Below are 16,058 nucleotides of genomic sequence, written 5' to 3'. Positions count from 1 at the left end.
TTGTCCACACTGATGTCCAGTCAAGGATTCCTCCCTGATTCCTGGGGAAGGAGACTCTCAAGAGGCCATTTTCTAGGAAAACACCCAAAAAGCAAAAGGCAACTGGACATAAGAGTAGTGGGCAGAGGCCAACACTGAGAACAGGCCTCAGAAATCTAAACTGCCCTTCACTGAGATTACAGCCCCTCCCGGGAACAAGATGTGGTGCCACAGCGACCATCGGAAAGGATCAGCACAGTCCCAAGCAGGGGGTGTGTTGCGCAGTGGAAAGAACGCAAAGGCACCACTCGCTGGCCCACCTGGCCCATGTCCTGTCCCTTTAAATCGGCACCACTGGGCCCTCCCTCCCTGGGCTCTGAGACTTCCTCCCTGTGCTGTGCTGGCAGGAACAGCCTCTGTACTCACAAGCCAAGGCACAGCACCAGGTCGCGGGTTTCTGCAGCCAACAGCAGAGCCTGTCACCACTTCTGCTGGAAGGTGAGCACACAGGGGAAGGAAGGGAGCCACCTGGGGCAGAGGGCAGTGGAGGAAGTGGGGGGGATTAGGTTGGCTCTAAGGAGTTCAGGGCCTGGTTGCAGCTCACTGAGTGGGTGCCTGCATTCTACTACCTCCCAGGAAGGGGAGCGGGATCTAGAAAGAATAACTTCACCCTTGCAGGCTTTTCAGGGAGCTCTGAGTTTCAGAACAAGCAAGTGAAGAAGAAATGGTAAGCATCTTCTCCAGCCGTGGAGTGCGCACACTTTTACTTGGGACTACGTACTTCGTCCTGCCCCGCTCCTCACCTGGTCAGAAAGGTGTTTGCTGGAAGCACTGCCAGGGCTGAGCACGCTGGAGAAGGCTGCAGACACTCCCTCTGAGGGCATGTGCAGCCAAGGAGAGAGACATTTCTGAGGACAAACAAGTGAGTCTAACCTCAGAACACATCGCAGAGTGGAAATCGTGTCTGTGAGCCGAACCCCACTCACACCCTCCACCTCCTCAGCCCTGTGCACCCCCAGGGACTTGCAGGAGTCAGCAACAATTATGAACATGGTCTTCAGACCTCTGCAGTACACGTGCTTGTGTGTCCTTGCACATCCCTTCCCCCGCCCAAGCTGCCCAGGGCTCTGTGCGCTGGGAGCCCTATTCATCCCCACACACTGGCTATAAATGAAGGACCTGGACAGAATGAATGGCTCACAAACACAGAGCAGGGACCCAATGCATTAGAATCACTCAGGGGGTTGGGGTGGGTACCTCGGTGGCTTGGTCCATTAAGCTTTGAGCCCTGGGATGGATTCTGTGCTGTCAGTTCAATGCCTGGAGCCTGCTTTGGATTCTTCATCTCCCTCTCTCTTTCTGACCCTCCCCTGCTCGAGCTCTGTCTCACCGTCTCTCAAAAAAATAAGTAAACAGTAAAATAAATTTTTTTAATAAAAAAAATCCCTCAGGAGGAGGGCTGAGAGATACCGTTTTTTTAACGTTTATTTATTATTTATTTATTTGTTTGTTTGTTTATTTTTGAGACAGACATGTGAGCAGGGGAGGCACACACGAAGAAGAAGGAGAGAGAATCTGAAGCAGGCTCTGTGCTATCAGCACAGAGCCTGATGAGGGGCTCAAACCCACAAACTATGAGATCATGAGCTGAACCAAAATTAAGAGTCAGACACTTAACAGACTGAGCCACAAAGGCACCCCCTTTTTTCTTATTAAACTACACATCTATGAAACAAAATGTCAAATATATATTTTAAAGACTCCCATAGAGGCCTCCAAAAGATAGCAGGTTCAGGAAGCAGGGGACTACATAATATCCAATCGCATTTAAGATGCTAGGAGTCTCCATGTTCTACATCAGTCAATGACTCCAAGCTCTAAACCCCAGATGTCAGCTCTCAGAAACTCTGGAAGAATTTTTCAAATCCCATCCCAAACCATCGCAAACCTTTGGGAAGTCCCATAGGGGCCAGGAGTCCAGTGGATTTCCTAGAGCACACTTGGTCAGTTCTGTCATCGATAAGGACTTCTTGCTTTAGCTAAATTCTTGTTCTTTGCACTGAATCTTCTGGCCGTTTCTTCAGTTCTGCTGTGCAGTCAGTTATGGGAGTTTGCTAATTTTTACACACAAGATCACTACTCACCTGAAGCCTGTGGGATCAACTTTACCAAGGGCTTTGGGGAGCCGAAAGTGGCATTACGCAGAAGACAAACCTGTCATCTAACTGGTCAGAGACAAGTTATCAATCAACCTTTCCCTTTGCTTGTCCTTGTGTGTTGCCCATGGGACACAGCACGGTCACCCACAGTAGCCAGGTGTTGCCATGAAGAGGTAGCATTTGAAATGGATGGCGGAGCACAGACAGGACTCAGACAGAAATGTGGGAGAGAAGGAGTGGTCATGGGGGTGAGCGCACAGGTGGGCTGGAAAGGCCCTGAAACCTCTCCTCTGCGGAGCAGCTGACCCAGAAGGGGAGTGATTGGGACACAGGGTTGGCGAAGCAGACAGAGCAGAGCTGCGCCCTTGTGACCAGGTCCTCATGAGATCAAGCAGACTGCATCACTGAGTGGCTATCTGTAGTAAATCCTGCCGGACTTGGGGTCATCGCTTAGTTTGAGAGGCCTCAGATTCGGGGCAGGAACACCAGGAGCCGGAAGGGAGTGTCCCATCTCTCCAGCACACAGGTCATATTTACACAAATGACACAAGCTGAATTCTTTGGTCTTCGGAGAGCAGAACACAGGTTCTTCAGATCAGCACGGGAGATAGGTATCTTTCCCAATTTTCAAAAGCAAACTGCAAACTCTCTTCTTGTCCCCCCACCCCCACCCCCGCCCATCCCCGGCCAACAGCCCTAAGGTGGTTCCCTAAGTCACTGAGCAGAATTTCTGATTCTCAGGGTTTTCCAAAGTCTCCCCTGGCTGTGGAATCTTCTGGGAAAACTTTGTGCCTACAGTTAATGCCACTGACATAAATTACCTGGGAAATTCTCAGCTAAAGCTCACTCACTGACACAGAGGACGGGTTATCACTTCCACTCTGTCATTTGCATTCAGGGTCCCTGAAAGGACCAACGAGGCTCACCAAAGGTTCTCATGGTTTGGTTCCAACACCAACCAGGTCCTTCCGGGGTTCCTCCCCAAATTCTGATGTTCAGGGAAGGGCAGGAAGCATGACCTTTCATTGGGATGTCACCAGCTCTTTGGACCTTGCCTGAGCCACCTTAGGTAGTTATACCTATTTGATAAACGAATGAATGATTGAAGGAATGAAGGAACGAACAGGTTGTGTTTGGAACTCTTTCAGGTGGGCATGGGAGGACGCAAGATGGCCAGAGATGAAGAGAATGCCTATGGTAAGAACTGATCTCAGTATGTACTTGCCCCTAGGCGTCAGCTCTGGGTCCCAAGGCCATGGGCTAACTCAAGACTGAACAGAGACATTGGGGCACCTGGATGGCCCAGTCGGTTGAGCGCCTGACTTCAGCTCAAGTCATGATCTCGCAGCTCATGAGTTCGAGCCCCACGTTGGGCTCTGTGCTGACAGCTCAGAGCCTGGAGACTGTTTCAGATTCATCTCCCTGTCTCTCTGTCCCATCCCACTCGCATTCTGTCTCTGTCTCTCTCAAAAATAAATAAACATTAAAAAAAAAACAAAAGACTGAGCAGAGACATATCCCAGACATGTCCCCATGCTGGGGTGAAACAGCTAGAGCCCCAGCTTTGCATTTTTGCTGGACCTCTGCCCCTGACCTACTGTAGGATATTAAGTGCCTTGACCAGACTGTGGCTTCGGTCCCAAAGGGTACAATGAGGACAATACATCTACTCGATCCCCACGGAAGATGTGGAGGGTTGAGATCATGGACTAGAGGGAACACGGTTTACCAGGTAGACTGTGTCCGTGAACAAGGATGGAGGGTTAACTGTGTCTTACTGGAAGCAGGTTTACTAGAGAGAAGAGGGAGGAGAAGGGGAAGGGAGGAAGGGAAGAAGGAAAGAGATCCTGTCATCTAATACTCTGAGCAACCCTGGGAGACACAACTCTCTGTCACCCCTCCCATTATGCAGAAGACGTTGAACGCTTAGACTAAACTCGCCCAAGGTTCCACAGCTGGCACATGCGGGGCTGTGATTCCAACCCGGGGTGTCTGGGACTCCAGACAGCCCCTCACTCCCAGGCCTTCTGTGCCCTCCCGCATCTCCTCGCTGGGATGGCCCCTGGGAGAAGTCTGGCAGAGGCCTGGGAAGTCGTCGAGCACGGAGCAGCTCTGCAAAGTGCGGACGACCAGAGGCAATGTCAGCTGAAGTCATGGCCTGCGACCATCGAGGGGGACCCTCCAGAGCAGTGTGCACCCGGTGCCGGAGCATGGACTGGGGGGCAGGTGCACGCACTGGAGCCAAAGATGGAAGAAAGGTGGCTAAAGATGCCCCCGGAGTCGCACAAGCTCTAACCAGAGCGCCTGGGAAAGGCCTGTTGGACAAGCAGAAGCGGGAGGCGTCGGTGCCCTCCTCCGTTCAGGAGGCACCCCGGAGCCCCGGTGGAGCGGGACGCGCGCTCTCAAGCCGGCGGCCCACGCCTACTCTGTCCTCACAGGTTCCGAAGACTCCGACGACCAGCAGCCGGTCGCGCAGGAGCGCAGGCTCAGGCTCATCCTGGCCGGCAGGACCGGAGTGGGCAAGAGCGCCACGGGCAACAGCATCCTGGGCCACAGCCTCTTCCCGTCCAGGCTCGCGGCCACCCCGGTGACCAGAAGCTGCGCCCTGGGGAGCCGGAGCTGGGCCGGGTGGCGCGTGGAGGTCACCGACACCCCCGACCTCTTCACCGCCCAAGGCCGGCACGCGGACCCGGACTGCACCGAGCGGGCCAGCTGCTACCTGCTCTCGGCGCCCGGGCCGCACGCGCTGCTGCTGGTCACGCAGCTGGGCCGCTTCACCGCCCAGGACGAGGAGGCGGCGCGCGGCGTCCGCGAGCTGTTCGGCGCCGGCGTCCTGGCGCGCGCCGTGCTCGTCTTCACGCGCCGGGAGGACCTGGAGGGGGGCTCGCTGCACGACTACGTGCGCGCCACCGACAACCGCGCGCTGCGGGCCCTGGTGGCCGAGTGCGGCGGCCGCGTGTGCGCCCTGGACAACCGGGCGGCGGGCGCCGAGCGCGATGCGCAGGTGGGCGAGCTGCTGGCGCTGGTGGAGCGGCTGGCGCTGGAGCACGACGGCGCGCCCTTCACCGACGACGTGTACGGCCTGGCGTGGGCCCGGCGCCACGCGCGTCCCGAGGACACGCTCCGCCTGGTGGCCGCGGGGCTGGCGGCCCGCGGCCTGGGGCGGGGTTGCGGGCGGGGGTGGGGGCGGGGGCGGCGCTGGCTGGAGGCCGTGCAACGGAGGTGGCGGCTGGTGCTTCTGCTGCTGGGGGGCGTGCTGCTGCTGGGCCTGGTGTTCCCGCGTGGGCCCCTGGCCTTGCCTGAGGGCCGTCCTGAGTGACCCTGTTAGAAGGACTTTGACCCATCAACTGAAGAACACGTTCCCCTGCTGGTGTTGTGCGTCTCTAGGGCCCACACGCTCTTCCTTCCTCCTTCCTATTCAGAGCCCTGCCTTGGGCCAACTCCTACAATACCTTCCCAGAAGTGGAGCGCTTCCCTGAGCTCTCTCTCCCTTGAGTGAAGCCGAACAACCAGCGTTTCTTTGGTCTGTTTTCCACCGATCAGACTGCCTCTCCTGTCGTTGAACTGTCTCCGCTCCTGTCTTTGCCTTCCTGTCCTGGACTCCCCTCAGATTAGGGTGAAAGCCAACAATGATCAGAGCCTCAGGCCATACTCGTTTATTTGAGTTATCTGAATTGAATAAATAAACGCACTAAATCACATTGTGTTTTCTTTAAATATAATTTATTGTCAAATTGGCTTCTTTTCAACACCTCATCCCAACAAGTGCCCTCCTCAATGCCCATCCTTCAGCTGGTAGATGATTTTTCTGCTTTATCTGCCCATTGAATGTCATTCCTAGCTCAGTCTGCAAAATCCAGATACCTCATGCTTGCGCGTGCGTGCGCGCGCACACACACACACACACCCACACACACACACACACTCAAGCACCTAATCATAAGAACAGAATACACTGGAATAGAACTGTCCATCTGTACCAGCAAGGGAATGTGTCCCTGGGCATGGCCATTTCCACCCCTCTGCAGCTTGCAAGCAGACGTTCTACAAGTCCCAGGAGAATAGGACTAGAGACTCCTTTCCCTAGGGGCTATTGAGACCCTGAAGAAAGTCCACTTCCAAAGAGGAGTTTTTTTCACTGGTTCACACACTCACAGGACGAGGATACACTTTTGAACTCAGGGATAAATAAACAACATTTAAGAGGTTTGGAAATTTTTCTTTTATTTCAATCTCAAAAAAAGGCTGGGTGGGTAGGGGGACAAACAGATTTGTGGGCCAACTAGTGAGATGATATGAGGTGCAGAATCCTCTCCTTCTGTCCCATGCATCTCTGGAAGGATCATCTCTCTGGTCCAGGTCAAATGAGCCAGGTTAGCCTCTATTGTCCATCCTAACTGTGCCTCCTTAGCTCTCCACCCACACTTGCTTTGTCTCCAACATCTCTACCCTCACACACAAAGTCAAGCCCCTCTCTGATACTACAGTGCAATTCCATATCTCTTCCCTCCAGTATCCTCTGCCAGGTTGTCCTCACAGCCAGGGATTCTCAGGTTGCTGATGACCTCAGATTTCTAATGAAATGCATAAAAAGGGGAAATTGTCTGCAACAGCTGAGCACACATCGCAAAGAAAAGCCCACCAGCCTGCATGCAAGCCATGCAGACATGAACAGGGACACGGATGCCACACGCTAAAACCTGAAATTCCCTCAACTGCAAAAGTTATTCTGGCTTAAGGGGTTGTGTATGGTTCTAGCAGAAGCCCTGATAAGGAATCTTGATTTGGGTCTTGTTCACTTCTCAAACAGAAAGAAAGAAAAAAAATAAAACAAAACTCTGGCACTGTCACTTTGCTGAGAAAGGGGATGGTCCCTGGCAAAAATAAATGTGAGAAAAGAATAACAAGGTGTCCAGCGTGAACAATGGAAACTTTTAACTCACGACCCAAATAGTGAGAAATATTGGCTTCTTGCTCTTTAGTTGGGGAGGTTGAGAGCCCAGGGAACTCCCAAGGAGCAGTGTTTGAGCTGATGGGAATATGGGAAGGAACATTCCGGGGGTCCTAGAGGGCCAGCATGTCCCACTAAGGCTGCGATCCAGGACATATTGAGAAGAGAGTGTGTTTGTGGGCAGTGTGTTAGAAGCTATCTATACATGTAGGATATATGTGAAAGTATAGAGCATGCCAGGAAAAAATGTCTGAAACAGGGTGCCTGGGGCACTCAGTTGGTTAAGTGTCCAACTCTTGATTTCAGCTCAGGTCATGATCTCACTCACGGTTCATGAGATGGAGCCCCACGTTGGGCTCTGTGCTGACAGTGCAGAGCCTGCTTGGAATTCTCTCTCCCTCTCTTTCTGCCCCTTCCCCCTCTCAAAATAAATAAACTTAAAAGAAAACCTATAAAACTCTGAAAACACAGTGTAAATCTTTACAACCGTAAGTTAGGCAATAGTTTCTAATATATGACACCAAAATCAGAAGCAACGAAAGAAAATAGATGTACTGGATTTCGTCAAAATCTAAAATTTTTGCATATCATGGAACACCATCAAAAATGAAAAGACGACCCACAGAATGGGAGAAAATATTTGCAAATTACATATCTGACAAAGATCTAGTACCAGACTATATAAAGAACTCTTACAACTCCACAATAAAAAGACAAATCACTCAGTTTTTAAATAGATAAAAAAATGGATTAGACATTTCTCCAAAGAAGATACACAAATAATCAACAAACACATGAAAAGATGCTCAACATCATTAGTCACTAGGGAAATGCAAATCACAGAATGAGAAACCACTTCACATTCATGGAGTGGTTATAATTTTAAAAAAAGAAAAAGAAAAACTAACAAACACTAGTGAGGATGTAGAGAGATTGAATCTTTGCTGCTCAGGGTGTAAAATGGTGCCACCACTGTGGAAGATAGTCTGGCAATTCCTCAAAAAGCTAATCATAGAGCTGTCAGGTGACTCAGTAATTCCATTCCTAGGTATATACCCAAGAGAACTGAAAACATGTTCACACAAAAACTTGTACGTGGATGTTCATAGCATTATTCATTATAGCCAAAAAAGTGGAAGCAACCCAAATGTACATCAACTGATAAATGGCTAAACAAAATATGATATATCTAGATAATAGAATATCATTTAGCCATAAAAAGAAATGGAGTACAGATCCATGTTACAACCTGAATGAACCTTAAAAGCATTATGCTAAGTGAAAGAAGCCAGACACCAAAAAATCACATAAAGGTATGGTTCCATTTATATGGAATGTCCAGAAACTTGAGTGGGCTCATGAGAGCGTCCTTAAGAGGGTTTTAACTTTAGTTCTTTGTACTCTGTTAACATTTATATTCAGTTTCACTTTTTAAGCTTTTCTCCCCACTAATGGGTTGAATTGTATTGTCCCAAAAAAGATATGTTCAAGTCCTAAACCCCAGTACCTATGAATGTGACCTTATTTAGAAATAAAGTCTTTGAAAATTTAATTGTTAAGAAAAAGCTATTAGACTTCAAACTGTATTACAAAGCTGTAATCATCAAGACAGTATGGTACTGGCACAAAAACAGATACATAGATCAACAGACCAGAATAGAAAAGCCAGAAATGGACACACAAATATATGGCCAACTAATCTTTGACAAAGCAGGAAAGAATATCCAATGGAAAAAAATACCGTCTCTTCAGCAAATGTTGTTGGGAAAACCGGACAAACAACATGCAGAAGAATTATACTGTACCACTTTCTGATACCATACACAAAAATAAATTCAAAATGGATGAAAGACCTAAATGTAAGACAGGAAACCATCAAAATCCTACAGAACACAGACAGTAACCTCTTTAACCTCGGCCACAGCAACTTCTTGCTATACATGTCTCCAGAGGCAAGGGAAACACAAAAGCAAAAATAAACTATTGGGACTTCATCAAAATAAAAAGCATCTGCACAGCAAAGGAAACAATCAACAAAACTAAAAGGCACCCAGCCTATAGAATGGGAAAAAATATTTGCAAATGACATATCTGATAAAGGGTTAGTATCCAAAATCTGTAAGGAACTTATAAACTCAACAACCAAAAAACAAATAATCCAGTGAATGGGCAGAAGACATGAGTAGACACTTTTCCAAAGAAGGCATCCAGATGGCTAACAGACACATGAAAAAATTCTCAACATCACTCATCATCAGGGAATTGCAAATCAAAACCGCACATCTGTCAGAATGGCTAAAATTAACAACTCAGGCAACAACAGATGTGGGTGCGGATGTGCAAAAAAGGGAACCCTTTTGCACTGTTGGTGGGAATGCAAACTGGTGCAGCCACTCTGGAAAACAGTGTCAAGTTTCCTCAAAAAATTAAAAATAGAACTACCCTACAACCCAGCAATTGCGCTACTAGGTATTTATCCAAAAGGTAATAGGAGTGTTGATTCGAAGGGGCACATGCACCCAAATGTTTATAGCAGCACCATCAACAATAGCCAGACTATGGAAAGAATCCAAATGTCCATCAACTGATGAAGGGATAAATAAGATATGACATATATATATATATATATATATATATATATATGCCACTCCTATGTGGAATTTAAGAAACAAAACAGATGAACATAGGGGAAGGGAAGGAAAAATAAAATAAGATAAAAAAGAGAGAGGGAGGTAAACCATAAGAGACTCCTAAGTATAGAGAACAAACTGAGGGTTGGCAGAGGGAGGTGGGTGGGGGATGGGCTAGATGGGTGATGGGCATTAAGGAAGACACTTGTTGGGATGAGCACTGGGTATTGTATACAAGTGATGAATCACTGAATTCTACTCCTGAAACCAATACTACACCATATAGTAACTAACTTGAATTTAAATTTAGAAAAAGATAAGGCCATTAGGGTACACCTTAATCCACATGACTTGTATCCTTATCAGAAAAGGGAAAGTGGACACAGACACATACAAAGGGAAGACAGGCATGTAAACATGGAGGCAGAGGTGGGAATCATGTTGCCAAGGAACATCTGGGGCCATCAGAAGCTCGGAGAGACAAGGAAGGATCCTCCCCTTCAGTCTTCAGAGGGAGCCTAGCCCGGCCTACACTTTTATTGTGGATTTCCGGCTTCCAGAACTGTGAGAAATTAAATGTCTGTCATTATAAGCCATCCAGGATGTGGCACTTTATTACAGAAGCCCTAGAAAACTAATATGGTTGACCTTTGAACAACATTGGGGGGTTAGGAGTGATGACCTCCCCACCTCCTGACAACTGAAAATCTGAGTATAACTTTGGACTCCTCCCCAAACTTTACTAATAATGTAAGTGGTTGATTAGGACATGTTTAGATTTTTTTATTTGGGAGAGACAGAGAGAGAGAGAGAGAGAGAGAGAGAGAGAATCTCAAGCAGGCTCCATGCTCAGCACAGAGACCAATGTGGGGTTCGATCCCACAACCCTGGGATAATGATCTGAGCCAAAATAAAGAGTCAGACACTCAACCTACAGAATCACCCAGGCACCCCGACACATACTTTGTATGGTATATATATTATACGCTGTATTCTTACAATAAACTAGAGAAAAGAATATGTTACTATGAAAATCATAAGGAGAAAAAATACATTTACAGTACTGTACAGTATTTTTTAAAGATTTTATTTTAAAGTAATCTCTACACCCAACATGGTTCTCCAGCCCACACCCCTGAGATCAGGAGTCACGTGCTCCACCGACTAAGCCAGCCAGGTGCCCCATACAATACTGAACAGTATCTATTGAAAAAAAAACCCATGTGTAAGTGGACCCACCGAGTTCACACTCACGTTGTCCAAGGGCCAACTGAACATCCTTCATGTTGTGATTCCTTCTAGTTAACCCTGGTCAACGTTCATTAATTATATGTTTGTGCCATTAAAGGAGATCACAATCGATGTGAGGAGACAGGGCAGTAAGGAAGTGTAGGCTGCCCCCACATCACTCTGCTCTGAGGATGGCCCCGTAGTAGCAGTAATGACTAGGGAAGACATCAGTCCTGAAGGGGCAGCTATTGATCCAAACCAAAGCAAGCTGAGACCCACTGTGACACTGAGTGAAATTCAAGCACAAGGTGATCATGGAGTAGCTGATACATAAAGACAAACTGGAAGTGCCTGACCCTAAATACATGGTGGGATAAGGGCAGGGATCCTGGATCCTACTGTTCTGTAGACAGGGGATATAGAAGGAACAGGCTCTGGAGAACTAGCCTATGATTCAGCAATTGCACTACTAGGTATTTATCCAAAGAAAACAAAAATACAAATGCAAAGGGATGCATGAACCCAATGTTTATAGCAGCATTATTAACAATAGCCAAATTATGAAAAGAGCCCAAATATCCACTGACTGATGAGGGGATAAAGAAGATGTGATACACACACACACACACACACAGTAAAACCTTGGATTGTGAGTAACTTGTTCTGCGAGTGTTCCACAGGATGAGCAAACATTTCTAATAAATTTTAACATAATAAATGAGTGATGTCTTGCAATACAAATAGTACATGATGCCAAACTCACATGATCACAACAGAACCAATGGTTCATCTCTCTCTCTCTCTCTCTCTCTCTCTCTCTCTCACTGAGGGATTGTGGATGATCATCTCCCATGCTCCAATGCTGGTCTCAGGCCACGGCATTTGGCAGAAATCAGTGATTTTTTTTCAGAACGTTGGGAGGTACCTACAACTGGCACTAGTGTATTTTTTGTCACTTCAAAGCACCTATGGACAGTCCTTTGCTTTTCCATACAAGAATAAGCCTAGGAAAGCTTTGCTTCTATTCTAGGTCAGGCTGCCTGCAGATAGAGACCCTTTCCTCTGCTGTCTTATTGCCAGTTACATTAAATACAGTATATGACAAGAGTTTATTAATTCTGTACTGTAGTCAACATCCATGCCACTGTATGCAATGGCCCCCATGCAGAAAAAGGTTGAAAAGAAAGGCAGTAAGAAGAAGGAGATGATTACAGTGGAAGCTAAGAAGGAAATCATCAAGAAGTACGAACAAGGTATGCAAGTGGCAGAAATTGCAAGATTTTATGACAAGTCTACATCTGCATCTCATCTGCAGAGGAGGAGAAAAAGGCAGAGGAAGAGAGTGGAGGAGGAAGAGAATGGAAGAGAGGAAGGAATCTCACTTCAAATGAGATTAGAGAGATGTGTAAAACGTGAGAAGCAGTGCAAAATTCTGTAGAAAATCACCACCCGAATAAGGCTGTAGCAGTGTAGTGATAAATCTGTTTAACAACAATGCAATGTCACATTTCCACAAAATCCTCAAAAGGAGGCAAAATAAAGTGTCATGGGACAGGTTCCATGTTAAAGTTGCATGAAAAGAAAAAGATTCCATTGAGCCAATAGATAGCAGTAATTCCGTTAGCGATAGTGAATGTTGTCCTATACAATAACCCTCCTCTCTCACGTCTCCCTCACACCAGCCATGAAGGTTTTCAAAGGGAAGTGTAGGTTGATTTGCTTATTTTTCTTTATATTTTGTATTTGATTTATTATTTTGTATTACATTACAGTATTTTAATTCATTTTATATGAAAATTTGGGGGCTGGGAATGAATCATCTGAGTTTCCATTATTTCTTATGGGGAAATTCACTTTGATATACAAGAGCTTTGGATTGCAAACATGTTTCCAGAACGAATTATACTCGCAAACCAAGGTTTGACTGTGTGTGTGTGTGTGTGTGTGTGTGTGTGTGTGTGTGATGGAATATTACTCAGCCATGAAAAAGAATGAAATCTTGCCATTTGCAACAATTTGGATGGAGCCAGAGTATAATGCTAAGTGAAATAAGTCAGTCAGAGAAGGACAAATACCATATGATTTCACTCATATGTATAATTTAAGAAACAAAACAAACAACCATAGGGGTGAAAAAGAGAGAGGAAAACCAAAAAACAGACTCTTTACTATAGAGAACACACTGATGGTTACAAGAGAGGAGGTGGGTAGGGGCATAAGTGGGGATTGAGGATGATGAGCACTGAGTGTGGTATGGAAGTGTGGAATCACTAAAAACTAACACACACACACATGCACACACACACAACCAATAAATAAATAAATAAATAAATAAATAACTATATTAAAATCAAAATAGAATTATAAAATTGTTCAAGTATCCCACAGGAATGTAGAGGGGAAAATAGAGAAGTGAAAACCGGAGAGAACAAAGGGAAAAAAAATAAAATAAAATAAAAATGGCAGACTTATGCCCTAACACCTCAATAATTAATTACATTAAATGTAGGGATCTGAATACACCAATCAAAAGATAGAAATGGGAAGGTAGGGGCGCCTGGGTGGCGCAGTCGGTTGAGCGTCCGACTTCAGCCAGGTCACGATCTCGCGGTCCGCGAGTTCGAGCCCCGCGTCGGGCTCTGGGCTGACGGCTCAGAGCCTGGAGCCTGCTTCCGATTCTGTGTCTCCCTCTCTCTCTGCCCCTCCCCCGTTCATGCTCTGTCTCTCTCTGTCCCAAAAATAAAAATAAAAAAAAAATTAAAAAAAATAAAAAAAAAAAAGAAATGGGAAGGTAGATTAAACCACATGACCCAACTATATGCTGCTTATAAGAAAATCATTTCAGATATTATGGTAGAAACAGGTTGAAAATAAAAGGATGAGAAACGATAAACAGTGCAAATATTAACCATGCAAAGGAAAGAAGGAATGGCTATATTAATATCAAATAAAGTAGATTTCAGAGCAAAGAAAATCATCAAAACCAGAGAATGATGTTATACAGTGATGAAAAGGTCAGTTCATCAAGAAGACAAAGCAATTCTAAATGTATATTCCCAAAAACAGAACTGCAAAATGTGTGAAGCAAAACCTTAAAGAATTGAAAGGAGAACTGATGAAGCCACAATTCTATTCGAAGACTCCATACCTCTCTCTCAACCATCGATAGAGCAACTTTTAGAAAATGAGCAAGCACATAGGAGAAATGACCCAATAACACCATCAACCAGCAGGATGTAATTGATATTGACAGAAACAACCACAGCAGACACATCCATTTCGAGTACACATGGGACATATACCAAGACAGACCACATCCTGGGCTATAAGACAAATCTCAACAAATTTAGGAGTTGAAACCAAATGGAGTATATTCTCCAACCACAATAGAATCCAGTTAGAAATCAAATAACAGAAAGATAACAGAAATATCTTCTGGACTGCCCTATAGGCAGCATCATGACTCCCTTAACAATCACCAGAATCTGAACAAAGGCTTTGTTGATGGTCTTCCAATGTCAAATTCTAAGGCTGAAAAGGGACTTTTCTGGGCTTGGAAAACACTCAAGACTGTCACCGAAGGATGGAAAAGTAAGTGGTAAATAGCCATTTCTTCCTTTTTTTTCTACCCATTACTAAAGCCAACTTCTTTGCCATTGAAGAGAAGAGGGAATTATATGTTCCCTACTGCATGTCTGTCCCCTGTCCCAACGTTTACTCATTTTTCACTTTGAGTACAGATGACTTTATTCAAGAATAGACAAACCCGATGTCTACTCACCCTTGGCCAGCTTCCGCCCACCAGTTATGGCCTAGCCAACCCTCTGGGCACAATCAACTCAACTATGTAATTTAGCCCTTAGGTGAAAATGCTGAGAGCACTTCCTGGTCAGGGACAGACACCTTCCAGCCTATGCTGAGAATAGGTCTAACAGGATGCTGGGAACACCACGGCTCCCATCCCTGGTGCACTGTGAACAGCCTCCTCCATGCACTCACAGGGATCTCAGGGATTCCAACTTTACTCACCCAAGAGAAAGATGACTCTTTTTCTTTTTTTTTTTTTTTGACAAAAGAGAAAACTGAAACCTGGAAAGCTTAGATAGCATATACCAAGCCCCTCTTTGTGCAAGATCTGGAACTAATTGAAATCTGACAGTTCATCTCCTCTCTGTCCCTCCACACACCTCACAAGACCCCACCCCATCCACTCAATGATTAGACTGATAGTGGTAAGAAATGTGGAAATGAAACCACAAGTCAGAGTTTGATGGGAAGAAATCTGAATTATGAAACAATATTTCTTCCCTTGTCTATGCTCAGTCTTGAGAAGAAAATGTATGCTGTTGAGAAAGGAGTGTTGAAATCTCCAGTTCTATGGATTTGTCTATTTCTCCACTCATTGTTTTCAGTTTCACTTCTTCAGTTTTGAAGTTCTCTTGGTTTTTTGGTTTAGTTTTGTTTTGGGGTTTTTTTTGCAGCTCTGTTACTAATGAGGTACATGCACATTCAATATGATTGTGTCTTCTCGATGAATTAACCTATTTATTACTATGAGGGTCCTTCTTTATCCCTGGTGTACAGATGGCATTGTTCTGAAGCTTACTTTGTCTGATACCAATATAGCCACTACAGGTTTTATAGACTTTATGTACGTTATATCATTTTCTGTTCTTCAACTTGAACCTATCTGTGACTATATTTTTATCTTTTATTTTGAGAGAGAGAGAGAAGCTTAAGCAGGTTCCATGCTCAGCTGGAGCCCAACACAGGGCTTGATCCTACAACCCTGGGATTATGACCTGAACTGAAATCAAGAGTTGGAGGTTCAGCCGAGTGAGGCACCCAGGCACACCCCCCTTTTAAATTAATTAATTTATTTTTTAATAAATCTGTGACTTAATATGTAAACCCAGACCTTTGGGGTCTCTATGGAGGCTTTGCTGCATAGTCATGATTGACCAAGTCATTGGCCATTGACTGATCCAACCTCCAGTCCTCACCTCTCCCATCCTGGGAGGTCTGGGGGTGGAACTGAAAGCTCCAATGCTCTATAATCACCTTGCTGGTCCTCCAGGCAATCAGTACTGGCCCTGCCTTGGGTGGATC

The 16,058-nt window shown here is 45.8% G+C and overlaps 1 protein-coding gene across 4 annotated transcripts; it reads left to right on the top strand.

Moving 5' to 3' along the window:
* Nucleotides 1-291: 291 nt before the first annotated feature.
* Nucleotides 292-5,864, top strand: LOC144614364 (GTPase IMAP family member 1-like). Of its 4 annotated transcripts, XM_078437660.2 has the most exons (4): nt 365-477; nt 658-706; nt 3,287-3,335; nt 4,577-5,864. In XM_078437660.2, the coding sequence occupies exons 2-4, from the start codon at nt 704-706 to the stop codon at nt 5,455-5,457; spliced, it is 933 nt and encodes a 310-aa protein (XP_078293786.2). In that variant the 5' UTR covers nt 365-477; nt 658-703; the 3' UTR covers nt 5,458-5,864. The 4 variants fall into 4 exon arrangements, with proteins under 4 accessions (XP_078293784.2, XP_078293786.2, XP_078293801.2 ...); XM_078437658.2 differs by lacking the exon at nt 658-706 and having other exon boundaries at nt 292-477; XM_078437675.2 differs by lacking the exons at nt 365-477; nt 658-706 and adding an exon at nt 715-901.
* The last annotated feature ends 10,194 nt before the right edge of the window (nt 5,865-16,058 follow it).

Source organism: Panthera onca, chromosome A2, assembly GCF_046562875.1.
Source record: "Panthera onca isolate mPanOnc1 chromosome A2, mPanOnc1 haplotype 2, whole genome shotgun sequence".
Lineage (NCBI taxonomy): Eukaryota > Metazoa > Chordata > Mammalia > Carnivora > Felidae > Panthera > Panthera onca.
The sequence above is the reverse complement of the archived record's forward strand: the minus strand, read 5'-3'. Positions and strand labels throughout refer to the sequence as shown.